This window comes from Pleuronectes platessa, chromosome 14, assembly GCF_947347685.1.
Source record: "Pleuronectes platessa chromosome 14, fPlePla1.1, whole genome shotgun sequence".
Classification (NCBI taxonomy): domain Eukaryota; kingdom Metazoa; phylum Chordata; class Actinopteri; order Pleuronectiformes; family Pleuronectidae; genus Pleuronectes; species Pleuronectes platessa.
The window spans coordinates 16,258,612-16,285,627 of record NC_070639.1 but is presented as its reverse complement, the minus strand read 5'-3'; the positions used below and the strand labels follow the sequence as shown (position 1 = coordinate 16,285,627).

General features: G+C 41.3%; 3 protein-coding genes across 10 annotated transcripts; 2 read left to right on the top strand and 1 right to left on the bottom strand.

Annotated features, from left to right (window-relative positions):
* Positions 1–230: 230 nt before the first annotated feature.
* Positions 231–12,042, top strand: LOC128455669 (collagen alpha-2(VI) chain). Of its 5 annotated transcripts, none has more exons than XM_053439414.1 (29): positions 231–519; positions 2,129–2,190; positions 2,407–2,559; positions 3,867–4,474; positions 4,582–4,602; positions 4,697–4,762; positions 4,859–4,912; positions 5,021–5,065; positions 5,165–5,191; positions 5,286–5,312; positions 5,425–5,469; positions 5,559–5,612; positions 5,911–5,973; positions 6,975–7,037; positions 7,137–7,190; positions 7,283–7,318; positions 7,414–7,476; positions 7,927–7,989; positions 8,292–8,354; positions 8,464–8,526; positions 8,617–8,667; positions 8,745–8,843; positions 9,199–9,261; positions 9,380–9,415; positions 9,502–9,547; positions 9,671–9,823; positions 10,472–10,927; positions 11,018–11,056; positions 11,135–12,042. In XM_053439414.1, exons 3-29 carry the CDS (start codon positions 2,421–2,423, stop codon positions 11,734–11,736), a joined length of 3,099 nt encoding a protein of 1,032 aa, XP_053295389.1. In that variant the 5' UTR covers positions 231–519; positions 2,129–2,190; positions 2,407–2,420; the 3' UTR covers positions 11,737–12,042. The 5 variants fall into 5 exon arrangements, with proteins under 5 accessions (XP_053295389.1, XP_053295388.1, XP_053295387.1 ...); XM_053439413.1 differs by having other exon boundaries at positions 3,864–4,474; XM_053439412.1 differs by having other exon boundaries at positions 2,407–2,568.
* xrcc5 (X-ray repair complementing defective repair in Chinese hamster cells 5) lies at positions 11,911–21,480 on the bottom strand. Its single transcript, XM_053439415.1, has 21 exons — positions 21,248–21,480; positions 20,214–20,327; positions 19,940–20,123; positions 19,515–19,563; positions 19,309–19,431; positions 18,722–18,907; positions 18,482–18,596; positions 16,362–16,500; positions 16,016–16,128; positions 15,819–15,881; positions 15,595–15,732; positions 15,417–15,507; positions 14,445–14,575; positions 14,086–14,282; positions 13,863–13,956; positions 13,656–13,725; positions 13,397–13,506; positions 13,069–13,165; positions 12,785–12,852; positions 12,576–12,653; positions 11,911–12,367 (listed from the first exon to the last, which is right to left on the bottom strand). Exons 1-21 carry the CDS (start codon positions 21,260–21,262, stop codon positions 12,353–12,355), a joined length of 2,190 nt encoding a protein of 729 aa, XP_053295390.1. The 5' UTR covers positions 21,263–21,480; the 3' UTR covers positions 11,911–12,352.
* Positions 21,481–22,030: 550 nt separating this feature from the next.
* LOC128456292 (F-box/WD repeat-containing protein 9) lies at positions 22,031–26,734 on the top strand. 4 transcript variants are annotated; one of them, XM_053440384.1, is made up of 8 exons: positions 22,031–22,151; positions 22,471–22,584; positions 22,668–22,815; positions 23,464–24,481; positions 24,627–24,775; positions 24,863–25,072; positions 25,155–25,220; positions 25,337–26,734. In XM_053440384.1, the coding sequence occupies exons 2-8, from the start codon at positions 22,493–22,495 to the stop codon at positions 25,409–25,411; spliced, it is 1,758 nt and encodes a 585-aa protein (XP_053296359.1). In that variant the 5' UTR covers positions 22,031–22,151; positions 22,471–22,492; the 3' UTR covers positions 25,412–26,734. The 4 variants fall into 4 exon arrangements, with proteins under 4 accessions (XP_053296359.1, XP_053296361.1, XP_053296362.1 ...); XM_053440387.1 differs by having other exon boundaries at positions 22,037–22,151; positions 22,507–22,584; XM_053440385.1 differs by having other exon boundaries at positions 22,059–22,151; positions 22,450–22,584.
* The last annotated feature ends 282 nt before the right edge of the window (positions 26,735–27,016 follow it).

Sequence of the window (27,016 nt, the reverse complement as noted above, 5' to 3'; positions counted from 1 at the left end):
TGAATAAATCTCCTCCTAGTAAAGTTCTGGCTTGTGTCAGCTGTGGAATTCCACCCGGACATCTCTGATGCTGTACGGTGAGCAGACATAAACACTGAGCGGGGGTGTGCAGCTCTCTCCATGTAAGGATGCGGAGCTGCACACTGATTCAGTGTGACACTCACAGTTCTTCTGTCAAATCAGACAGATGAATAGACTGCTGTATTTACACAAGCTCCACCTCGTCTTCCACATAGTCTTTCTAGCTTTCTGGAGACGGAGCTGTCTTCCCTCAGTCCAGCAGACCATCATCCAATCCTCAGCTGTCTCTCTGCAGAGCACAGACCTACGGGCGCGCTGTGCGTCATTTGGGAATAAAACAGACGGCCCCCTCGACCCGGAGCTGACCCTCACTCCCAGAGCTCTGATACTTTGAGAATGAGATGATTATCTGGACTTTACATTCTCTGGAAATTGCCTGAATTTCCTGTGAGTCTGCAGTCTCAGCTTGGATTTTACTTTCTATCGGTGTTACCAGGGGTAAGTACACTTTATTCTGACTGTTACACGGCTTTAGTGCAGAGGATAATGTGTGTGACAAAAGAGAGCATTTGCTGCCACATTTTGCATGTTCCACAATGATCCATGTACAGTTTTAATATTGCACCACACTTGTTTCTGTGTTGTTAATGACTAAAACTATTTTAAAGTTATGGCTGGTCAGTTTTTGAATATTCTAATATATTCTGTACATTTGCGTCATATTTGAAAGCTCATATTGAGGCACAACCACTCGAACACAACTACTGTCATGTATGTGAACTGGTTCAGTGGACATCAAACAATGTTTTCCTTTTTGTTACATATTTTTATAACTTATAATTTATTATAAATTCATTATTTACTTCGCAACTTACCAAAGACCTCTTAAGGTCCCAACAAACCAAAAAGAGCTGTTTAATCTGTCTTTTGCTTTCATGCACTAAAAGACGCATCTAAACTTGGAATCTTTACTTCCTCTTGGCACGTTTAAAATTTGTTTCAAATGTGTTTTCCCCCCAAAAAAATTGCCATTGATTCCTAGGTCTATTCTGAGCTTTAGTCCGATCGCTGTGTTTTAGTATCGTCTTTTTGTGTGGGTATGTGTGTGCTATCTGTCCAAGGACTGCCTGACTGATGAGATATTGTATCTCAATTGGAATTTCCTGGTTAGGTAAGGGATACATGATCTTGTGGATGTAAACTGAAAAGAAACTAGTAACTTTCTGAATAAATAAATGCAGTGGAGTAAAAAATACATAACTTCACTCTGGGATACAGGAGAGGAAAGTAAAAAGTGACACGTGAAATAGAAGACAAGGATATTTTAAATGTTTTACTTTTTGTTGTGTCTATATTGTACGGTGTACTTATTTATTACTATAACTTTTTATTTGAACTATCCCCTGTGCTGCTGTAACATGGCAAATTTCCTATTGTGGGACTTAACGGATCTTAAAGTACCATATATTCTTGTATCGTTTCCGAACGTATCTTAACCTAAAGTATTGTATCTAAATGTATCATATTGTATCTTATCATATTTTAAGGTATTGTATTGTATCTTGAATTATTGAATTACAGATATATAAATGTATCATATATTAGCGAATCCTTACATATCATATCTTGAACATATCGTACTTTAACATAGCGTGTCTATCTTCACATTACATAACTTAACTTAATGTATTGTAACATAACTAATCTTATCTTATCCTAACTTATTATTCTTCATACTGAATTGAACCGAACTTGACTTGACTTGACTTATCTTATTTAAAAAAACTGAACTTCAGTAAATGTCTTTTCATTGTCCACCAGCTAGGCTCTTCTTGGATTTACGTTCCCGACCTATCCCTTGTCTTCTTTATGTTCCGATGTTCTTGACAGGAGATCATATGGGAACCCTCTGCTGTGGACGGAGTTTTTCACTAACTTGTCAATTTAAGATGATTTTAATTAGTTTTCTTTGTTAGTTTCGGGTTACGGGAATGTTTAGCATTTCTGGTACTCCTCAACTGACTCTCATCAGTTCACACCAAACAGCTCAACTCATTTAATCCCAACCATTTCACTGAGGTCGTCTGTTGTCCCCTTTGTGCTACAGGGCTCTTGACATAAAATAGCTTGGGGAACCCCCCGCCCTCGATTTTCAGCTTCACTTAACAGGTGGGATGCAACATTTTTAATATCGTGCTCTTTTTCCACAGTGTGGTTGCTCACTGACATTGTTTAAAACAGCGATAAACATTCCTCAGCTCTGTGGAGACGCCTTCTGTGAGGACTCACTTGTTTGACAGCTTTTTCCTGCATTCAAAGTGAGCTCAAGAGATAAATGTGAAGCCTACAACAACTGTCCACTCCTCTCTGCCTTGTGTTTTCTAGGGGTTGCTGCAAAAATGGGGATGATTTCAGGGTTGGTTTTTCTGTGCATGCTCCAAGCTGCGGTCCCTCAAGGTCTGACCCCTCGTGGGCCCAGGCCGTTCCCTGGGATAGGGGACGAACCGAATCCGACTCTACCTCCACCAAGACCTAAAGGTTGTGAGAGTGAGTTCCCTCAACTCTTTTCCAACTCGGATCAAGTGTGGTGATGGTGTGACTTTTCAGATTCAGACAACTTTGTTAATGTTATAGGAGGACAATCTGTTTCCACAGCCTGGCCAATTCACTAGCCGCAGCATTCAGACATCAACATAAGCATGCGTGACAAGTGCAACAGATCAGCAGGTTACAGGAACAGAGGGGGTATAGAGTCGTGCTCTCTCAGGAGCCAGGTGATAACAAAGATGATTACAGAGGATTACCCTTCAAAGTACATGGTCAGATTGACTAATGATTACTTTTGGTCTCTGGACCACTCGCTTCTTCCAGAGAGAGCACAAGTGTACATGCCAGACTCTGATCATCTTGAGGCAGCACTCAATGGTGGTAGAAGTATTCAGATCACTTACTAAAGTAAAAGTAAAATCAACACACTGTAAAAAATACACCATTGCAAGTAAAAGTCCAGTATTTAAAACTCTAAGTACAAAGTGAAAGCGACAGTGAAAAGTAGTAATTATGCAGAATGGTCCCGGTAAGAGCTACATTGTCGTATTATTGAGTTATTATCATCATTAATATATTAACATGAGCAGTATTTCAAAAGTTGGTCGAGGTTAAGTTTTATATGTTTAATCTATATCATCATAATGTTTAAACAGATCATATGTTTTTATATGAAGAATATTAATCTGAAAAGTAAAGAGTAAAACATCTCCTTATGTGACTTTGTGGAGTTTAAATAAACCGACTCATTTAAAGTAAAAGTACCTCAGAGTCACATTCGAATCAGTGGTGGAAGAAGTATCTAAATCAAACATATATATTACAGGTAAGTCGTGGAATGAAATGTAAAAGTATACGAGTATAATCAGGGAACTAAATGAACTTGCGGTGGACTGTCCTCTGTAAATGTTACAATATCAGAAATAATAAACAGTTCATTTTACTGTTGCAATGGATAAACATTTTTCACAGTTTGTGTCCAATTGATAGTCCAAACCTCAAATGCATCAAAAGTAAATTACAAATTATAATGTTTACTAGAAATATTGACAAAATTCCCTTGTTGAGCAGTGATTCTTCATGTAAAAATGAAAAGTTCCAATGAAACGTTAGAACTTTGAAATAGCATTTGTGCCTACAAATGACAAATATTAGAATAGTGGCTAATTGATAGATTCTACCTTATTTGTCTAATATATAGGACAGTTTCATTATATAAAGTTCTTCATATGTTTCGTCTGAGTAAACTTACAGTTTGTGTCAAAGGCATCAGAACGAGCTCTTCTCTCCTGCAGCAGGAATAATCGACTGTCCCATCAAGCTGTTCTTCACCATCGACACCTCGGAAACCATCGCCCTGCAGGAGTCGCCGCCTGGTATCCTGGTGGAGAACATTAAAGAGTTCACCAAGATCTTTGCCCAGAGGCTCCACGACGAGGAGTACAAGGGCCAGATCCAGATCAGCTGGTCCATCGGAGGCCTGCATTTCTCCCAGACGCAGGACGTCTTCAGCCAGTTCACCACCAGGGAGAACTTCATCAGGAGCCTAGGCGGGATCAGATACCTGGGAAAGGGCACCTACACCGACTGCGCCCTGAAAAACATGACCCACGAGTTGACGCAGCACTACTCGGGGTCGAATGCCGTGCTCTTCTCCGTGGTCATCACCGATGGCCACGTGACAGGCAGTCCATGCGGGGGCATCAAGGAGATGGCCGAGAGGGCCCGAGAGAAGAAGATCCAGATTTTCTCGGTGGCAGCATCCAGGAACATTGATGAAGTGGGGATGAGCGAGATCTCCAGCTCTCCCCATGAACTTTACCGTGATGACTACATCGCTGTGGACATTGTCGACGGGCGACCGAAGATAAAGACTGAATCCATCGATCGTATCATACAAGTCATGGTGATGTTTTTCTTTTTTCTTGTCCTGAATGCTTTTATTTCCGATTCTGATTCCATGACAGTAGCACTTTCAGGTACTTTTCACTTACTGCTCTCTTTTCTTTGTAGAAATATCAAGCGTATTTACAGGTAAGAAAGAAAATCATTTAAAAATCGTTCACATCTCCCTCGTTTTCATGCATTACCACATTTGATAATTATATTTTCCTCATTGATCTTGTAGTGTTATGAACCTCAATGCATGGAGACTCCTGGGATCACTGGACCAAACGGGCTTCCAGGTCCAAAAGTGAGTATTGAAAAATAGAACAATAAATAAATAAAACAAATAAAATGTTATATGAATTTATAATAAATATAATAAATATTGCTTTCTTATTTATAGGGTATAAAAGGAGACAGAGGTTACGGTGGGCCAAAAGGGGAAAAAGGTCGACAGGTAAGTCAAAGTTTGTTCAACTTCATAAACAAAGAATCTTTATACAGTGAATGTTTTATTTTACAGTGTTGGGATTTTAATGCTGAATATACGTTTTCCATATTTCAGGGTGATGCTGGCATCGAGGGTCCAATCGGACGACCTGGTCCAAAGGTTTTCTCAGGCTGATGTTTTTTTTCAGCACTACATCGGTTTCTAAGATGTTGATTATGTATTTGTAACAGTAACACTTGTGTCTGTGCTTCTGTTCAGGGGGAGATTGGGTCGAAAGGTGATAAGGTGAGAGTTAAATATTTATATTCATGTTGTTCGGCTCATCTTTCAAACTGAAAGACGTTTCATTTTGATTAATTGGTCTGTTTTGCCTCGTCAGGGAGAAATCGGAGCAAGTGGAGCAAAGGTAAATGATGATTTTTATGACCTTATGCTTCTATATTTTCTGTGTTATCTACTACATTGATTACTGGGAAGTGAAGGTAATTTTGTGTCATCGCTGATGTCCCAACACTCAGGGCGTGGCAGGACTAGGGGGCAGGAATGGAACCGACGGCCAAAAGGTGAGTTTTCAAACGACAATGTGAGATGTGCAGAGCATCCATGACGCAGTTTGCTGATACTGATGTGATCGTCTCTGGGAAATCTTCAGGGTAAGATCGGCCGAATTGGAGCTCCCGGCTGCAAAGGAGATTCAGGCGAAAAAGTGAGTCACCATCTTTTACAAAACAATTTGTCACTAGTTACTCTCAGAGTGCAAATATTCACAGCCATGCAGAACAGCTGCTACACAGAGTAAATGAGACGAGGATGTTTTTTTTTATTTTTGCATTTCAAGAGTAGAGTAGAAATATCATATAACTAAAACAGAGGGAAATATTTTTGGGGGAGGGGCGGAATTTGAGTTTAAAGTTGAAATATGAGCAACCGCCACAGAGCTGGGAAGATTGTTTCACTGGTTTACTGTTGATATGATATGATAAGTGTTTTCTTGTCTCTTCCAGGGACCAGATGGCTACGCTGGAGAAGTTGGTGACGCGGGGCCTCCTGGTAACAAGGGAGAAAAGGTCTGTGTTAATTAAAGATAGAATCTTTTCTCTCCCTGAAGCAATCAAAATAAAACATTCAGCAAAGCTTCGAATGGGCCATGTTAGGGCTCTGGAGGTGGCCACTGGCAGATGGTGTTTTGGTGGGTTTGTCAGTCCGACACTTTGGTCCAGAGTAAAAAAAAAAAACAGTAATATAATGTAATACATATAAAAAAAACAGGGTGTTAAAGTCTTTATTGTTACTGTGTATTGTTTATTGTATCTCTCTTTAGTTTTTTTTTTATATTTCACACTGTTTTCTAGTTTAAGCTTTTACCATTAGTTCCATACATCTCCTTGTAATTTAAATTTTTGTCTGTTGTTTATGAGGCGTTTATAGACTTCATACACATCCAATTTATTTTTATTTTTACAATGACAGAAAAAAATTATAATAACACTAACCAACAGGTAAAATGTAATACAACTTAAATGGATTAATTTCTGTTTTAATGGTTGGAAAAGAAACTACCACTCAGACATTTTAAGCAAAATCACCTATAGCCAGAGAAATGACAGTAACGAAAGTCGACAATGATATTCAAAATAATATTATAAATTACCTTTTGGTTCTTTACAACAGGTTGGAGATATCAGCTGTCGGACATTCACATATCTCTGACTTCATATTAAAAACAGGAGGCCACATGAAGGATGTGACATGAATGTGGCCGAAGCAGCGGAGGCTCACAACAAAGCATTTATATACGTTGAGTCAAGTCAGACAAGCTGAGGCTGATATATTGGAAATGGCCTCTGCACAGGGATGAACTCATCTCGGATTTTTCAGGCTTTCAACAAATTCTTGACCGACAACCACATGTGCAGTGATGCGTGTCTGACTGCCCACACAGAACAACAGCTGTTTTTGTTATGACCCTTAACTTGTTGGCTTTTTAAGTTCAGTTTATAAAGAGATTCTTTTGAGTCTTCACATTCAATAGGTCTTAAGTTATGTTTTTTGCATTTGATGTCCACAGGGAGACCTGGGCCGTTTTGGGAAGTCAGGCCCCCTTGGTCCTGATGGTGATTCAGGACCAAAGGTAACTTTAAAATGAAAACCTGAAAGAAAGCATCATTGAAAAATGAAGGTTGTCTTCACTTTAAAAACAGAATCACTGGTCTGAGTCTTTGCTCTGCAGGGTGAAAGAGGGAATCCTGGACATCCAGGGCCACCAGGAGCAAATGGAACTCCGGTACCAAATACTTTTCTTATTCTTCGTTTCAAATACTGTTGCTGCTATAAGGTATTTCAACAAAGCTCTGAAATAAAATGTATCTCCCACAGGGGCTTGAAGGCTTACCCGGACCTAAAGGCGAGGAGGTATCTGAAACACTTTTTATTTTATGGAGAGCAAATACATATATAAATATATTTGTCATAGTTATTTCAATTATTTAAAAAATAAATGTTAACAGGGAAGAAGAGGAAACCCTGGAGCAAAGGGATTATTAGGAACTGATGGTCTTAATGGAGAGAAGGTAAGTTCAGTGCTCTTGTATGTGTATTTTGCTAAATGTCATGTGTAATTGTTACATTTTGGATTGTCAGGAGTTTTAAAACCCACAGGGGAATTAGCAGGAAACTGTACAGAATTTCCTCTCAACTATGACTCCACTCACTCTTGTGAAAGTGACGTAAACTCAGATAAATCACGATGGATTTTGACTTAACCAGAGATTTCAACCGCACAAGACAAATCCCACAAGTTTCAAATATCCCGACAGACTGCAGATCTTCCAGAGAAAGATCAGTAACACAATCGCAAGCCCAGAATTATTTTGCTTCTGTCCTGATGTAGGAATTTTACTAACCAGATTGTGAGGAGTGTCCTGAAATGCCTCCCAGTTCCTGTTTGTGTTTTGTATACATTGGCTGATGTATAATAAGTGTTGTGGTGCAAATCCTGACACGTTCATTTATTTTTTGAGGGAGAACGAGGTCCGCAGGGAGGCAGAGGTCGGTCGGGGGAAGACGGACTGAAGGGCACAAAGGTGAGGGGATCGAGCCGTGGGTGGATTTTGCTGGAAGCATGACTCAGCAGCGTCCTAAGAAATCTGCAAAGACATTTCACGCCTCCAGTACTGAAGTTATGTGTTGTTGTACTGGGTATCCAGCCATTATATTCTGTTATCAATAAAACACATGTTCCAGGGAAATTGTTCTTGTAATAAAAATGTGTCCAGCACTGTGAATAGACCAAATCACATCAGCATTCAATTAGTCTGTTGGGCTGGAGAGACGGTGATGCCCCCGTAGTGACGTTTTTTTTTCTGTTTCTCTCTCTCTCTTCAAGGGAGACCAAGGACTACCAGGGCCGAGAGGTCATTCGGGAGAACCAGGGACCCCCGGAGCAAATGTGTGTGGTTAATCATCTACTTATAATTGTTGCTCTTGTTCTGATTGTATTATTAACTAAATCTGCGTAAGAAACATCCTGTAGACAAAACATCTGATCATCTGTGCAGGGCACAAGGGGACATCCAGGAGACCCTGGACCAAGGGGGGACTCAGGATCCTCTGGACCAAAGGTGGGAAAAGAGTTCAACATTTGTCATCATCAAATTCTCCCAAAGAAATTGCAATGTGGTCAATAAATACTTTTTTCTTTCTCTACGAAGGGAGACATGGGAAGACAAGGATTCAGCTATCCTGGAGCTCGAGGACCCACTGTATGGTTTTCTGTTTACTTCTTGACATTCCTTCATGTGGCTTTCAAGTCTTTATTTGAGTCTAAACTCTTCTCCAGGGAGACAGAGGGGATCCAGGGAACAAAGGACCCAGGGGAGGAAGAGGAGATTGTGGTGCCAAAGGACATCCTGGGACCAAAGGAGTACACGGAGAGGGTGTAAGTCTGAAAAATCTCATTTATGTACAAGTAAATCAACAAACTTATGCAGTGAGAAAACAAAGACTTGTTTGAATTTACATTAAGAATAAATTGTTATGTTACTGGATGTTACCAGCTGCGGTTTCTGATTTGAACACAAACAAAAGTCCCAAGAGAAGAGATCATGTGACACCAGCAGTTCTGATGGAGTGCGATGTATCTTGATGTCTTTGTGTAACACATAAGCAACATTAATATAGTATTGAGTTCAACAACAGGCCGAAGTCCATTTAAAAACATAACTTCCATAGAAAATGTAGTTTCATGAAGAATAATAGTCGGTTAGTTTCAGTGAAAACTGTTTCTTGTCCAGGGGGAATCGGGTCAGACTGGTGAGCTAGGAGAGCGAGGACCCAGAGGAGAGCCAGGAACTGATGTAAGCAACCGCATATTCCCTCAACTAATTACTTGACCATCAATGCACATTTTGAGATTCAATTGCATTCGTCTCTTTGTGTGTGTGTGTGTGTGCGTGTGTGTGCATGTGTGTGTAGGGGAACCCAGGACCAATGGGTGACCCTGGACTTACTGTGAGTAAACATTATCGCTTGTTAATACTACATTATCTAAACTTTCCTGGTTGTATGGCGCCTAACTTGCATACCTGTCACTGCAGGACTGTGACGTCATGACTTACATCAGGGAGACGTGCGGTTGTTGTGGTAAGCAAATACCATCACCACTGTGCACACATGCAGTGGGAGTGCGAAGTCAATGAATCAACCACAGCTATGTTGTCAGTATCTTTCAATGTTGTAAATCCTGTTTGTTGGGTTTTGTCTCAGACTGTGAGAAGCACTGCGGAGCTCTGGACATTGTGTTTGTAATCGATAGCTCCGAGAGTGTTGGGATGACAAACTTCACCATGGAAAAGAACTTTGTTATCAACACCATCAACAGACTGGGCTCCATGGCCAACGACCCTGCGTCACCGACCGGTAGGGCTGAGCTAAGACGTCCCCTGCAAATCTGCAGACAGAGTTTCAAATGATACAAAGTAGAGTTTGCCATAAAAGATGAACAATTTCCAAAGATTGAATCACTTAATCCATCAGTGAAATTACAGTTGAAGCCAACAATATTAGGAAAGCCACCTGCGTTGTCCCAGTACTCTTCATTAACACTAACTGTAGAGCAACGACAAAGTACAGATTGTCACAGACTTATTATCAGCCATCGTGTTTAAACAAGCTTTGTGGAAATAGGTTCAGATGTTTTTGCATAATCCTGCTGATAAGACAAAAAAAACAATAACCACAGATAGATGCAAACAGATGATCTCCTTGTTGGAGGTAATAACAGTACACTATAAACTCAGACTGACTGGAGCACAAAGCCAGTACTTCTGGAAATGTTCTCTGTAAAAACCTCTCATCCAAAACCCGCATGTTAAACATAACGACTCGCAACATAGCTGAAAACCCACAGAGATGAAATACCTGAACCGTCCCAGTAGTCAGTTAGAACTGATTGTACAACTCCTGAAGTTTTTCATGGAATTAGTTACGCATTGTTAAAATTTAAGAGTAGCCAGCCCTTTTCTTTTAACTCTGAAATAATTGACTTGACATGTCGGCCTCCTCTAGGTACAAGAGTGGGAGTTGTGCAGTTCAGTCACAACGGGACCTTTGAGGCCATTCGTCTCGATGACCCAAACATAAACTCCATGTCTGCCTTCAAAACTGCGGTGAAGAAACTAGAGTGGATTGCTGGGGGAACCTTCACACCCTCCGCTCTCAAGTTTGCTTATGACACCCTCATCAAGGACAGCAAGAGAGCCAGAGCCAGAGTATCCGTGGTGGTGATCACAGATGGCCGCTTTGACCCGCGTGACGATGAGGATCTGCTGAAGAGCCTTTGTGATGACGTAAACGTGGTGGTGAATGCCATTGGAGTTGGTGACATGTTTAGAAAAGGGCAGGATGATGAGATCCTGGGGTCGATAGCATGCGGAAAGAAGGAACGGGTAACTGAGATGAGTAATTATGTCGACCTGGTGGCTGACTCCTTCATCCAAACAATGGAAACTGTGCTCTGTCCAGGTAAGCCTGTTCCACTACCCTCAGCAGGATGATGAAACTGGTCCCTCTCATTCATTTGGCTAACTCATGTCCATGTGATTTCCGTTCCAGAGCCAGTCATCGTGTGCCCTGATCTCCCCTGCAAAAGTAGTAAGTGTTGTTCATGGTTTAAGTCTATGTTCAGTGTCTTCATGGAACGTACCTTTTTTCTTCTTATTTTCTTCATAGAACCTGAAGTAGCCCAGTGTGTCGGACGGCCAGTGGATTTGGTGTTTCTACTCGATGGCTCAGAGCGCCTTGGGATGGAGAACTTCCGGCAAGTTCGTGAATTTGTGCAGAAAGTGTCAGAAAGAGTAGGACTCGCCGGGGGCAAGAATGATCGTATGCGAGCACGCTTGGCACTAATGGAGTTCGGCAGGGAGAATGAGAACCACATGGCCTTCCCTCTCACGCACGACCCTGCCGTCATCGCAGACGGCATCGCACGCTTGCCTTATCTGGATTCTTCCTCAACCGTGGGGCCGGCCATCCTCCACGCCATCGACAACGTCTTGGGTAAAGGAAATGCTCGCAAGACACGGCGAAATGCAGAGGTCTCATTTGTTTTCATCACGGACGGCGTCACTGAAACCAGCAACCTGGAGGAGGCGGTTAGTGCGATGCGTGGGGCACAGGTCGTCTCCACAGTGATAGCTACTGGAAGTGACGTCGACCAAAAAGTCCTAATGAAGCTGGCTATGGGTGACCAGGACGCCATCTTTAAAGGAAAGGACTTGTCTGAAGTGTCCAAATCTGGGTTATTTGACCGTTTCATGCAGTGGGTATGTTAAAGAAAGACCATACTCATGAGGACATGAATATCATGCCGGTGCTACTGCTGATAATCTGGCATCTTAAAGATGAGATACGTTAGCTAGGATTCTACTATGCACTGTACAATTTACAAATGATTCAACTGTATTTATCCCCAGTATATTGTTATACAAATACACAGTACCAGTTGAGAATTTTTCAAAGGTTAAACTTTACTGATCAAAGAAATACTAAATAATAAAAAAAAAGTTTGTTGGATGCTGTAAGGAGTTCTGTAATCTCATCAAGTTTCCTTATGCACATAAATCTTGACATTTAAAGTACTCTCTGTATCCAATATTATTGCGTATTGCAAAGGAATTACAAGACATTCATTAACTTGACAGACTTGACAGCTTTGTAAATTGTAAAGACAAGAGTAGCCTTTTATTATAGTGCTAGAGTAAACTTTAGTTTTGTCAAATCCTGGTCTTTGCAGCATCGCATGCAGATACTCAAAATCACCAGTTGCAAAGTATCACCAAGTAGGAGACAGAACGATGGACGGCTAAACTGGTTTGGTCTGGTCGGGATCAAAGATCGCATTCTTCTCATTTCTTCCTGCATGTCCGCTGCTGTCGCTCCCATTGCGTCTTACATCATGTCCAGCTGCACAGGAAGAGGGGAGAAACCAGAGAGTTTATATCAGAGGTCTCAATAGGATAAGAAAACTGTATCTGCCTCAACGTGCAGATACACGCTGAGGCATAGTCTGCACATATACAGGAAATAGCCTTAACATAAATTTGGGGTCCATAAGTTGAATATTTACAACCTGAAAAGGGTTGTCACAGAGAATAGCCCCACTGATACTCACCAAGTCATCGACATCTCCTGGGTCTTCAGCTGCTGGCGGTGCAGCCGTCTCCTCTTTCTTTTCCTCTGCAACCAGAAACTTAGAACAAAGCACGAATCAGTCAGAAAGAATCATGTCTCAGCATCATCTATCTTGAAAATGGTTCAATCGCTTGCTCCTGAACAGCTCACAGAGGTTAAAAGTTTTTTTTTTTTTTTTTTTCAAGTCACCTGATTCGCCTCGCTTTTGGACACAGTGCTTCCCTCAACCTCGTCCTTGCTGATCAGAGTTAAGGCATCTGTCAAACAGGAATAATCAATTCCTGTAAACTGCTTCGGGACACTTGTGTTTCAGGGCATTTTTAAGCATCAGTCAGCATCCGTTTTCGCTTTATTCACTTATTTTGCAAGGAACTCAAGAAACTTTGCAAAACAATCCATCGCACCTCAAGGGAGAATGATTTGTGAGAGAATGAGAGGATTCCTGCAGCCGCGTGTAAAGAGGCTTATCATACCTTGAACAAGCAGGTCCCAGAAGACCTGGAGCCCTCTGTTTGGGATGCTCCTCTTCAAGGATTGGAGGTAGCTATTGTACAGATCAGCTTTACCAAGCTGAATTATGAAAGAGACAAAACATTTATAAGTCTCCTTAAAGCCTCACGTCTATGCAGGCAGATAAGCACACTCGTATAAGAATTGGCTTCAGTTCAAATCGTGAGAAATAACTCAGACATGTCGTCATCTCCTCTTTGCAAGTTTAATCTAAAGGTTATTTCAAAACACAGAGTAACTCCCACATCCCGATGAATTTCCCAAATGGAAGATAGTGAAATGTTTATTTACCTTAACAGACTGCTCTCTAAAAGCCTGGATACAGGTGATGCTTTTCATGTAGTATTGTGTGTTCTTGTTGCCAAGGAACTGCTCTATCCTGTGAGTCAGTTGTTGACAGACTGGGAAGGACACGGGGGTCAGCACAACCAAACAGAGAGAAACACAAAAACAGGGGATTAACGTGAGTCATGATGGTTTATAACAGAAGTAGGGGGAAAAACCCTGTATCAGCCCAGTTCATGAGAAAACAAGAGTGACTGGAGCTCACCCTCTCCGAATGGAAGACTCTTCTTCTTGATCAGAGTGCAGAAGTCTCGGGCTGGATCAACACTTCCCACCTGGTGAAATGATTCATGTAATTCAAGGCCGAGGGGAAATTGAACATTTAAAGTGGGCCTGTTTAAACAAGTTGTGAAACACTTCATTTTCGAAAAGCGTTTTTTATAGGAAGCGTTCATCTCTCCCCGAAACTTACAGAAGTAACAGAGCCTTCAGCGATGTCCGCCAGATTATACTCCTCCTCCTCTTCTTCGTCTCCTTTCACCTTCTTGGCATCAGGCTCGTCTGCACTATAAATCACAGGGAGGTCAGTTAGATAACAGGACACATTTTCAGAATCTAGTAATAATCAGTGTTATGATCAAAGTGACAAACAGCCTTGTCCGTGACATTTAGAGACCACACTGATTCAAACTTACTCTTTGCCAAAAATCTGAGCACTCGTCTTCAGCTTCTTTTTCTTCTCCACTTCTGTGAGAGGAAAGTTCTTCTTCATCTCCTCCAGTGGAACTTGGCAGCGTTCTCTGATGACCTCAGGGAGCTCGAGAGCCGCCTTCAACCACGGCTCTATTGGAGGAAGAGGCGTACCGGGGTTTACTCCTCGGTGATGCAGACACTGAAAGAAGGTTTGGTCAAGGAAGTGAGAAAGGAGATAACAGCTGCTAGATCGTGAATTTCTAGTCAGGCTGTTGAAGGCCATTTTTTCTACCCCCTGACTTTCAACAGATTTAACAGACAACAGTGTGGGCTGTATGAATAACAAACTGTGATGCTGTACCTGAAAGTGCCTCTGGAACGCAGGGTTGGGAATGTGGTGGGGCTTGAACAGGTCCCTTTTCTCTCCATTCTCGTCCTCCTCAGCCAACATCATGGAGTCAATGAGAGAGTCCACAGCCGACAGCTGAGTGTCTGTAGAAATCACAAGTCAGACAACAGTCCAGTCTATTAACACATCTCTCACTGCAGTCTTCAGATGTATGTACCTTTTAACACAGATAGACAGTGATGCATACCACCGAAAGACCCAGCAAATATCACAGTCAGCAGGAGAGATGCAGTACATGACAACATTCTGATCACATTTACTTAATATCTGAATGTAATATTCAGTTATAGTAATACAACATATCTAAGGGAAATGTAGTTTTCACTCCACAACGTTTATATGAAAGCTGACTCCAAGTTACTTTTCAGTTCCTGATTTTATTTAAACAACATGTATATCATCAGTTGATAAAATGTTATTATAAATATAATTATGCATTAAAGTGAATGGGAAAGTGTCCTCAGACCTTTTAACAAATGTATTGACATATCTAGTTATTTTACTTCTAATACTTAAAAGTTAAAGTTTTCCTGCCAAGACTTGTGTACTTTTAAATAAGTCCAACTTTGAATACTGGAGATCTCCTTACAATGGTGTTTTATTCTTTTTACTGTTTTGCTGTACTGGTGCTGGTTTTGCAGCCGAGCAAAGTAACAGCAGTTGCGTGTCAACATGCTGTTGTGTGCCATCTGCAGGCAACAAAAGTAGTGTGATTATACTAGAGCAGCCACTTCCTATGCCTGTCGGGGGGAACATAAATGTGCTTACACAAGCAGGTCTGAACAGCTGTTGTGGAGGACTAGTATGAAAAATGATCTACATCGGCTGTGAGGATGAACCATTAATAACCATGAAGTCCCCCATGATGTGTTACACTGACGGTCAATTGGAAGCAACAGGTACAACGACGTGAGGAAACGTTACCTGACGGTGTGAACTTCTTGTTGTTTTCAAGAGAAGGGAATGTGAACTGTCTGAGGTCTTCTGTGAAGGGCATCTGGAAGTACATCAGACACTATGGAGGGTGGGAGATGGAACGTTATTTAACACAGACTCAGTGAATTAACTTGAAGGCAGCATGTGTAGGAGTCTGCCATCTCACCTGATAGTCCTCCTTAATACAAGGGAACGCTGCCCCTATTTGAGGGTTGCAGCGACGGTCATAGGCATAACGCACGATGGCCACCATGTTGAGTTCATCCAGTGCCCGGATAAGGGCCGACAGCGCCACTCCTGCATGCTGTAAAAGAAAGCGTACAAATGGACACAATCACGACATCAACATTGTGAGTCACAAGCAGCACATCCAGTTGTCTGTGTTCTCACCTCATCATCCCTGCCAGCAAAGATCTTGAGGACCTGGTTTCCCATGAACTGATGATGACGTACCTGCGGCATGCAGACAGGAAAAAAGAAACCAAATGTAAGGACAAATAACCAGCTCAAGTTTAGACCACATTTGTTTTACTTGACTACTTTTTAAGATGTCATGTTCAATCACACGGATGAAAACAAGAAAATACCGTGCTCTGCTTGGCGAAGCCTAGAACAGCAAAGCATTTCCCATCATGCTTGTACTTCATCTGCTCTTGATCCACTTTGGAGAAGGGAACAATGTCACTTCCATAACGAAAACCTAAGAACAGAAAAGAAGTGAATTCCAATAATGAATTCAGTGTGTGATGTCACTGTGGTGAGGCAACTACACGGTCGTGTGGCAAAGTCATCCACCATAAATTCCATAAATCAAAACCAAATCCGCCCTGCTTCTCTCATGCACATTGACGATTGCCGGTGGCAGCTCTCTGTCTGTCTCTCTGTGGCAGAGGTGGTCGGCTGAGCGACTCGGATGTCAAACAACTTCCTCACCTTGAATGATGTCATCCTTTTGCACCTCAGTCTCGTTGTCATCATCCAGACAGTAGACAGTCTCCCGCTTCACGTCATCTTTCTGGTTGGTTTGAGCATCAACTGTAAACCATATCTTCTTCAGCTTCTCTTCTGTCACCTGATGTGCATGATAGGCAGTATTTGAAGTTGAAGAAAAAACCTTGGCTTCACTGGCAAGGCTGTGTGACTCATATTCATGAGCTATCATCTGTTTTTATAATGAACCATATGGTGAATTTGTCCAGCACTGTTTTTTGCTGTGAAGGTTTCTCAAACTGTTTTGTTTTTAAAACAAAACAACTAGAATTGCACCCAGAAGAGCACACACCTCTGCCAAAGCCAACAGTCCCCTTAAAAATCCAATAAGCCTTATACCTAAGGCCACATTACGTTTCTCAGAGGCAGAAAAAAGCCTTCACCCTTTATGAAACCACATTTCAATCCCCAGTTGTGCCAGACTTTTTTCCCATCAAGATCCATGAATTATTCTCTGCGAAAAAGAATAAAGATTTCCTGGATCCGCCTTTTTCTATGAATAATTGATCCAGTTCTCAGGTTCTTTCTTGGCCCATGTCTCATCCTGCCACCAAGTTTCATGGAAATACGTTCAGAAGGGTTTAATCCTGCTGACATACAAATGGAGAGGGGAGAAAAACATAACCTCCTTGGAAGAGGTAACTAACCAGAACCAGAACTCCAGTTTCCTTTCAGTGTTAATTTCGTTGACGAAAACTATGACGAAAAATATTCGTTAACGATCTTTTCTCCATGGCGAAGACGAGACGAAGACGTAACGAAAACGGATCTTTGAAAATAAAAACTATGACTAAATCTATTTTAACTTTCGTTGAAGAGACGAGACGAGATGAAAATGTTGGTGGTTGACTAAGTCACAAAAAACATCATCGTATCAGGCCGTCATGAAGTATCAGGAGCGGGCGAGTGAGTGTGTGTGTCTGTGTGTGTGTCTGTGTGTGTGCCCCATATAGCGCACCGATCCCGAGGCTCCGCCCCCTGCCCCGCTCTCTCGCTCACAGACACAGTAGGATCAGAGCTTGTTCACTTGAAGAAGCCGCTCACTGACTCACCGGCTGCTTCTTAACTATGGAAACAGTGAAAACACAGAGTTTCTCTGGTCTCAGCTGATCAGAGATCAGCGCAGCAGCTTCTTGATCAGAGCAGAAGCTGCAGTTGTTTTGTACCGAGCTTCAGTATCTGTGTCCGCCTCCAGCCTGACCTGCTCTCACTTTTTGTTTTCACATTTAAAACTAAATATACATTTTAAGCTATTAAGCTGAAGCTATATGTTTTTATTGATTTCAAAATAGGGTTCTTCTTATTTCATACATTTCCCACAAATATTGGGAGGACTCAAATAAGTCTGTGTTTAATTTATTTCAAAGTAGGCCTACACTTGCCTGTGTATTTTCTTCTCTTCATAAGTGTTCGGTGTTTTCCTTTGTTGTAACAGGTACAAATAGAAATAAAATGTCAAGAGGTTTTTATTGTCGTTCTATAATTTCGTAAATGCAACAAACTATAGTTTAGTATAGTATTACTTTATATTAAACTTTATTCGCTTTGTTATCAAACATGTTTTGCGGCTCCAGACAAATTTTATTTGGGGAAAGAGGGGGCAAAAGTACTCTTTTGAAAGTAAAGGTTGCCGACCCCTATAGACTTATGCTGGTAGGGATATCTAATGGACAACTTAAGTACTGCAAGCTACACTATTATGCAGTTTTAGACACAACACAGGGTCCCTTGGCCTGAGATTGGAAGAAAAGGAGTTTAATGTGGCTATTAAATGTGACTTAAACTAGACTAAAATATAATTTGTTTTCGACGACTAAAACTAGACTAAAACTAAGAAGGATAAAAATGACTGAATGGGACTAAAACTAATATGCATTTTCGTCAAAAGACTAAGACTAAGACTAAATCAAAAATAGCTGCCAAAATTAACACTGTTTCCTTTGTATATGAAGCATATTATTCAGGACTTGCTCAGAAGCCAATGAAAACTGATCTTTTAGTCCAGCAATAAAGTTATATTAAGAAAGCTGTGGTATATATTAATCCTGTACACTTAAACTTACTGCTTTGTATCCAACAATACGGATCGACAGGGAGCTGCCGATTGTCAGCTGACAGGGCCAGGCCATCGGTCTCCTCTCGATGCGCTTGAACATAGACAGCTGCTCGATTGCATTCCTACAAGAGAAAGACCCCAATGAAACCAAACTCACAAGACTTACAACAATACTTCATATATATGTGTCTATAGTAGCCATGTGATTCAGAAGTTATAATGCAGTGTTGAATTAAAGTTTTCTCACCTGAATGTATAAATTTCCTCCAGGCCCTCATCTTCATCCAGATTCAACATGATGTGTTTCATTATGTCACGGCTATTCTTCTGTTCCTTGGAAAGACCTTTGCCAGTACCCGGGTGACCAGGATACTGCTGCTCCCCCCTTCCTCCGCCTCCCTCATTGTCATGGTCTTCCACAGGGAAAGGCAGACTGGCAAAGCAAATGATCACAATCAAAGCCGGATTAAAGAACATAAATGGCATACGGTTTCATAAGAGTGGCCAAATGACAGGAAGTCAGCCTGAATGAACTTCCCAAGATATTCATTTAACGTCGAAAGCTTTGATAAGAAAACACATTTTATCCAGAGTGACTTCTGATAGGTGTACATGAAGTGTTAGGCCAATCAAGACAAAGATGTCAATGTTTGAAGATATAAAATAAACTAAAATATCAAACGAAATACAATTTGTGCCGTGTGCCATTTTAAAACAGAGCAAATATATCAGCAGGATGGACTATTTGCCTCAAATAGCCTGATTGTATCACACACAGTAATTCAGATTAATTTGGGAATTACACGTTGTTAATACAGTAAGTTTGAACCTTACAAGAACTGTAAAGTGATGCCATCTTTTTTCAGATTTTCTATCATTGCATCCAGGTTGTCTGCACTGGCTGGGGAGTTGAGGTCAGTCAGGAAAACGATGTTGAGACGATCAAACTTCTTCCCACTGCAAAAAAACAAAAAAAACACGACCTCAGTCACACTGATGAACAACCAGAAGTGAGTTATGTGAGACAGGCGGCTTCTTACTCAGTTTCTGTCTTAAGGAGATCCATGCAGACAACAAGAGCATCAAGCCCTGGTGAACAGTAGTTAAGGATTCATTTTACTGTAGCAACTCTGAAATTGTAAACCTTTTTAGGGTTTATCTGCAAAAACACAGGAATTAGATCAATGTGTTTAGGCTAAAACAGGCTCGCAAATGTACTCTCAACTATATTGACTAGTCAAATGTTTATATATTTTTGTTGTGGTATATATTATCAATAGAAAGTCCTCTCCTTTAAGCCTTCAACTTACATGACTGAAGTCCTTCACTAAGGTCACATATATAGCATTGACTTACAAATCTTCATTGTTGAGTATGGTTAGTGCACCTTGAAGTGACTGCTATAAAAGTAATCTCAAAGTCCCTTCCAAAATTGTCATTTGTTTTCTTATCTTGAAAAGGATACAATCCGCTTGCTGACTCTCTGGACGGAGCTGAGTCTCAATTTCCTCCAGTAGTTCAAAACCGGCTACCATGAGGTGGCGGTAGATGGTGATGTGCTGGTACTGGTCGTCCTGGTGCAGAGGGTTTTGGGTGGAATCTGTGCCGAACAGGACTAAAGCCACTTCATCCTTAGTCTCAGCAAAAACCTGTCAGAAGAATAAAGTTGTATTGTATTGTATAAAAAATGATGGGGTACTTTTGGTTTAATAAGTGTTTCCTTAGAGGTGTAGATGTACCTGACGCTGGACAAACTTCTGGACAATTTTTTTGGCCAGTTCAAAGGGAGGCTCTTCACCCGGGGCAGAGTTGGACATGGAGAAGCCCACGTCCATGCACAGCACCAGCGCCGACTGCAAATCAACACTTTGTTAATACAGAGCAGGTTTTAACTCAAGGCGACTTTGCCTCAGCACCTTAGAGGTGACACAAACATGTGAATGTTTATGTTAACGGTCATTTATTCTAGAACAGACTGAGAGCAGGTTTGTCCAAAAATGCAATGGAAGATAAAAAAAACTTTAACATATCTTTTAAGTGTAAACATGCTCCTGAGTGAAGGTTGTGGTTTAGAACTCATCTTTATGTACAAAAAATAAACCAACACTTGAAGAACATACAAATATTTTGCAAATCTGAGGCAGATCAACAAAGTGTTGTACCTCCTCACTGTGCCTGAGTTGAGATGAGATAAACTTTATTGATCCCACAATAAAGTGGTATATTCAGGTAAAGCACAGAGAGTTAGAATGAGGTAGAGTGGAGAACACATGAAAGTATAAAACTGAATATATTAGGCAGTAGAATAGTAACATAACAAATAAATTCAATAAAAACAGACTTTCACTGCGAACGTAAAAATTAATTGTAGAAAATGTACTGTAGTAAAAAAAAACTGTAGTGAAGTGCAGTGGCACGAGGATTGTAAGAGTTTGTATCGTTATAACTGAACAAAATGTATGAAATATTGAAATAGACTTATACACATATAAACTGTTATACGTATATAGGCAGGTATGGTATCAAATATAAAAATACCTGCCTTTACACATATAACACAATGTATTTGATATATGCCCGACATGCAGTTCATAATGATAGAGCTTCAATCTCAACATGTCTCAACATGTCGCTCACTCCTTCAATGGAACTACAAACCTCGTATTTAACACATTACCCTCCCCTCGCTGTGTTTTTGAAGGGGCGTAAACATATTGAGGGAATAGACTAAATGGTTCATGAATTGAAGAAACCTCAGAAAACAGTAACTTACTTTCGATCCTGCCATTTCTTCCCTCCTCTGAGTGTGGTGTGTCACCGTGTTATGGCTCCGGAGGGAAACTGTGCGCGGCCCAAACGAGGTTCTTGGTTTGCGGTGAGAATCGTTCCGTAGTATTCTGAAGCCGTCGATACGGTCGATTCCTCAACGTAAACCGGCAAATACCTGTTCGTACAACATGTGGATGTTTCTGTGGACATGTGGTGCTTCGAGCTGCACAAATACCGGATTGAGAAGATGTACACACAGTCTGTGGATGTGGGTCAAACGCCCTCCAGCGTTTCACATGGCACTTTGCACAGACACATCGACTGACTGACTGTGGCCACACATAGTGAGGTCAAACTACAGTACTGATACACACATAAATACACGAAAAGGCACATTTTAATAATAAGTTTAAACAAAATTATAATCATAGTAAAGAATAATTGTCAATGTGGATCATGATAAGTAATGAAACAAAATTGAATTATATAATAATGATTCAAGGTTCAAGATTCAAGATTTTTATTATCAAATGCACAACAATAACATTAAGCAGTCGCTGGCAGTGAAATGCTTGAGTCACAGGCTCTCTTCTAGCAATGCTCAAGTAATTACAACCTAAAAAATAAAATAGAAATAGTATAAAGATAAAAAAGATAAGAAATATCTAATTAACTATTTTGAAGGTACAAACACGTGACATCCGCAACATAAACGTTTTCAATTGTCTGAAAACAAACTTGAAAAAAGCCAGTTGTCATGGTTACGAATGTTCTCGCGCAGCTCGATGACGTCGTCTACCTAAGCCGGAAAGGAACTTTTTTAAATGTTATTGTATTTCGCAGGGACAACAAATAGCAGGCAAAGGCCGATGCTTCCGTCTTATATGACGTCCCCGTCTTGATAAACAGTGAGTGTGCTCTGCGTTTGTTTCCCCCCTGACCCGGGTGACGTGTTTTAACCAGCGGCTAGCTCAGTCATAGCCCTGATGTGACAGCAGGCTAATGTTCTGTGTAGCTGAAGCTGAAGTTAGCATTTAAGGTTGCTGTCTTTCGTCTGGATTTTTTTTAAATATACATATTTATCAAATGGGTGACTTCTTAGAGAAAACGATTTCATCTTGTTCTCGCGAATATCTACGCTAACAACGGGTCAAGCCTTTCATGGTGATTTAAGATTAGGTTTTTATTTACCAACAGCATTAGTAGAATTTGTTGCAGGAGTTACAGCTCTTGTGTTTGGGGAACGGGGATGTCTGACGTCAGGGGGAACCTGTGTGAACCGTGTCCTCCTGACCCTGTGGGACCCCCGAGTGATGAGGCCCCCGGGCCTGACCTCCAGAGGTGAGACTCTCATTCACCCCCAGTTACCTGACAGGTCCTGACACTGGTAACCGAGTCATGTTGGTCCCTCTCATCCCTTCCAGTCCTCAGCCTGCCGGTCAGCCATCCTCAGCAGATGCCAGCCCCTCACCCTGCGCTGAGAAAAATGGCTTGTTGTCTTTACCGTGGGAGATGGTCACCCACATCGCCTCGTACCTTCCTGCGCAGTGTGTCACCACTGTGCTGCCAAAGGTACGTTTTCAAGATCTATTGGCCCGATGCTCTGAAGCTATCCTGTCGTCTTATGTGCTTGCTTACTTGTGTTAAGATTTTATAATTTGATGTATTTCCCTCTTTCACTGTATGTTCCTAACACTGTTATCGATCCTCAATCAAGTTTCTTGTCTGTGTTCCTGACTTGTTGTATTTCTCCTGACAATTAAAAAAGCAAGTATATAGTTTCAGAATTCTGCAGGTACTCCGATGACTTATTCTTGTGTTTTATTGGGTGAGAAGAAATAGGTTTCCATATGTTTTCTTTCTCAAAACATTTACAATAATTATTTCACATTCATTATTTACATTCATGTTTACCTGCAAGCAGTCTTCTTCCCTCCCCATTGATGGCTAAAGCTGTATTTCTTTGATCGTTGAAATTGTTAAAACTCCATTGAAAGAATTGCTTGTCATCCAAGCCTCTGTCACATGCACGTGAAAGTGTGTTCTGAAGTTGATTATGTCACAATTCTGAGCGTGCATTGGATAAAAGAATATGTGGACCCATTCATACAAAACGGCTCCACGGCGATACTAGAGGTCAGACAGTGGATAGGGAGTATTTAAGACTTTCTAGTTCTGAAATCCTTGTTATTCTTGATACTCTGTTTCTCCTCTTTTCAGGTCTGCCAGACATTGGGTAATTTGGAAAAGGACAGCAGCGCATGGCAACTCCGAGCACGTAGATTAATAGGATCCCAAGCTGGCTTTCCAGTGGGGCCAAGGGAGGACTTTGACTGGCCTACTGCTTGCCTGGAGATGGAGCAGCTGATAATCTGCTGGAAAGGCAGAGCGCAGCTTTTGCCCGGACAGGCCCAACCAGAGGAGGAGGAAAGTAATGAAGTGAGGCAGCAGCAGCAGGCGGGGCAGGACAGGCAACCAGGCGAAGAGGGACAGGATGGTGGCAGAGAGGCTGAGGTAGAAGGGGCAGGGGGGGCTCTGCAGGAGGCTGCATATGGTGCTGGTGAAGAAATGGAGGTGGTAATAAAAGATGGTGATGGTGAAATGCAGCCCATTGAAGGTGCGGACCAACTAGCAAGATTAAGAGAAGATTTAAATGAGAGGGTGGAGAATATAGTAGCACTGAACGAAGAAGAAATGGACCCCAGGATGATGTTCGATGCTAATGGGGAAGATGGTGCTCTTAATCACCAAGAGAACTTGGCTGACCCTGGGAATCTGGGAGGTGGAAGACAGGGAGAGATGGAACAAAGTCAACCCTGCAGAAGTCCTAGCCCACCCCCAGCACTGGAACGCATCACCATCCCTACAAACCACATTGCCTCAGTCAACTCTGTTCTCCTTGTCGGGGGAGAGGGGAAAGTTTGCGCCACAGCTTCCAGAGACTGGAATGTTAAACTGTGGGATCTACAAGCAGGCTCTACTGGGACACTGCTGCACACATTGGGAGGACAGGATGCGTTACACACCCATCGGGGCTGGGTCTGGTGCCTGGCATCTCAAGGGTCTCTGCTGGCTTCAGGGTGCTTTGACAGCTCAGTGAGGCTGTGGGACCTGCAGGCAGGTGGTGCAGTTCGAGGCCTAATCAGAACTGATTCTGCTGTCCTCTGCCTGTCCTATCAGACAGATGTGTTGCTGGCTGGTACAATGAACAAGACGATCATCATGTGGGACACCAGAGGTGAGGGGGTTTAACATTTAACAAGCTTGAGAGTATATTGGCTGAGTGTGCCTCAAGTGCAAATAACCATAACTAGTATCATTGATAAGATGATAAACAAAACACTTGAAGCGACCAGAAGTTGACAGAACAATTTGATCCGCAGCTGCCAGCCCCGTGGTGAAAAGCCTCTGTCTCCACGGTAATGGTGTGATGTGCCTGGCTGCAGATGACCAGTACATCATCTCTGGGGGTAAAGACCACAATGTATACGTCTATGATCGCAGGGCAGGCAAAGTCTTGAAGAAACTTCGGGTAGCTACAAACACACGGACACACTTGTAATTTACTGTTGCTTTAGTGCTTCTCCTCAGTGTAACGACCCAACCTGTTCTTTTCTAGCTGACCTCTTACCTGCGGTCCTTGAGCTACAGTGGCAGTGAGGTATGGGCAGGAGACAGCAAGGGCATGCTCCGCTCCTTTTCCACACAAGCAGGGACTTTCCAAGACAAGGATTTGTTCAAGTTTGATGTGGGACACACTGCTATGATCACTGGTGTCCACAGATCTCATGGGAGCCTCTACACTTGTTCATCTGATCGTACTGTCAAGGTAGGAACAGGCAAATTCAGTGTTATGTCTCCTATTTAGCTAACTGCCACAGAATTAATGCTATTGTAATTATGGATTGCAGGTACACATCCCTTGTGCGCCTCCGAGGACATTATGCACACTGCATCATCAAGTTGGAGTCAGTGGGGTAAGAGCTTTGTTCCACATCTTTTAGATTATTATCCTTTTTTTTATTATGTTTTTTTCTCCCTGTGCCTTCACCCTCTCACCCATACCTCTCTTGTCTCTGTCTCCAACCACCAGCTGAGTGTGGACGCTGGAGTCTTCGCTGTAGCCACAGGAGATGTGTGTGTAGATGTCTGGAGGCCCAGAAAATGAAAGAGCAGCGCCTGCAAACTATAGTATGTGACAAGAATGGAAAACAGAAGACAAAACACTACCTGCACCCAATCAACACCATACCTGTCTTTCAGCATTTTGAAATTTGGAATACTTGAACAAGTGCTTTATATAAATCAAACTGCTATGAATCTCTTATCAATCAAGATGTTGGTAGTAATTTAAAGGAGACATAAGCTGTTTTCATTTCCCCCCCCCTTTTTTTTTAAACGATTAGTTTATTGAGTTTTCATTTTTATAAAAACCATACAACAAAACAAAAGATCAATAACAAAAAATAAACAATAGGTAAGTATGTTTGTATATTTACAAATTCCGATCTTTTGCCACCTATAAATACATACCCAGCATCATTCAGCACACCACACCGAAGAACAAATACACAATATTTATATACACATACGGTTATATAGATATAAAGGGTGGGTACATTAGAAGAAGATCATTATCTGTTCCTCATCCGATGGGAGCAGGTGTATTACATGACCTTACATACAGAGGTTCATGCTATGCTTTAAAAAATTTAATTTAAAATGTGTTTTTGAATGTTGGAGCATTCATGCCTTATAAAGTGATAACCCATATTAAAATGAAAACCTGAATATGATTATAATATGTCTCGTTTCACAAATCAATGTTCAAAGGTAAGGGTGTGAATGAAGATAGTTGTGGGACATGTGGCCAAATACCACTTTTAATTTGTTGCACTTCCGAACAAAGATCTTTTAAAAAAGTGTAAAACTAATGTTTTGGGAAAAAGTGCTTCCTGTTGTTTAGGTTAGCTGCACTGCTAAACTTTATGCTGATTTTGATATATGGCAGAGGTATGTTTGGAAAACTTCAAGTCTCTTCACCTTCATTTCTTCCTTGTTGGACTCAAAACACACATACAGGAATCATATCTGCTACTAATGTCTGTCGCTGGCATTCAGCGCTTTCAAAGATGTTGGTTCCTTGTTCCATTGTTCATCTTCTTTAAATTATTTGTTTGTTTAACTAGCCTGGAAAATTTAACATTTATAATATTCACATGTTCACAAACATTCCAGGAACTGACATTGCATTAGTTGGAAAACACAATTAGAATTAATGATCCTTCATGTGCATTGGAATATTTGTAATCCTGATACACTGATTGTTATTGTTTTTGAGGATATGTCTACAAATGCTGCGTGTGTGTGTGTGTCTGCTTAATTGTTTGGATAAATGTAACTATGCATAATTTGCACTATACTTGTCGGATGCAATGTTTAACCACTGAAAGACGGTTAACTCTGTCATTAAAATCTAGTGTCTGACTCATTGGTTGTATTTCTTTGGATTTTATTTATTTGACTTGATCTGAGCCAGTTACTGAGGTAATCCCCAACAGTTATACATTCACACCGAAGCTGTTCATATGACAGATTATTTAATTATGCTGTTATAAAGAGCAGTAAAATTACTTAAAGTTGTTAAGTGAAAAAAATGAACTACTTACCAACTTTTAGTCATGATCTGTACGTGTTTTATATCCAGTGATGTCTTTGTATTAGACAGTGTCGCATGTTTTCTGCTCCCTCATTAGTGGCAGGGAGACGAATC

What these genes read in the sequence shown, in the direction of transcription:
- LOC128455669 (XM_053439411.1), top strand. Translation starts at nt 2,421, where the DNA reads ATGGGGATGATTTCAGGGTTGGTTTTTCTGTGCATGCTCCAAGCTGCG. An exon ending in CAGGAGCAAATGGAACTCCG is followed by an intron (nt 7,191 to 7,282) that starts GTACCAAATACT and finishes TATCTCCCACAG; the next exon opens with GGGCTTGAAGGCTTACCCGG. An exon ending in ATGGTCTTAATGGAGAGAAG is followed by an intron (nt 7,477 to 7,926) that starts GTAAGTTCAGTG and finishes TTATTTTTTGAG; the next exon opens with GGAGAACGAGGTCCGCAGGG.
- xrcc5 (XM_053439415.1), bottom strand. An exon ending in GCTTCGCCAAGCAGAGCACG is followed by an intron (nt 15,882 to 16,015) that starts GTATTTTCTTGT and finishes TGCATGCCGCAG; the next exon opens with GTACGTCATCATCAGTTCAT. An exon ending in CTGAAGGCTCTGTTACTTCT is followed by an intron (nt 13,726 to 13,862) that starts GTAAGTTTCGGG and finishes TCATTTCACCAG; the next exon opens with GTGGGAAGTGTTGATCCAGC.
- LOC128456292 (XM_053440384.1), top strand. Translation starts at nt 22,493, where the DNA reads ATGTCTGACGTCAGGGGGAACCTGTGTGAACCGTGTCCTCCTGACCCT. An exon ending in TCACCACTGTGCTGCCAAAG is followed by an intron (nt 22,816 to 23,463) that starts GTACGTTTTCAA and finishes TCCTCTTTTCAG; the next exon opens with GTCTGCCAGACATTGGGTAA. An exon ending in AAGTCTTGAAGAAACTTCGG is followed by an intron (nt 24,776 to 24,862) that starts GTAGCTACAAAC and finishes GTTCTTTTCTAG; the next exon opens with CTGACCTCTTACCTGCGGTC.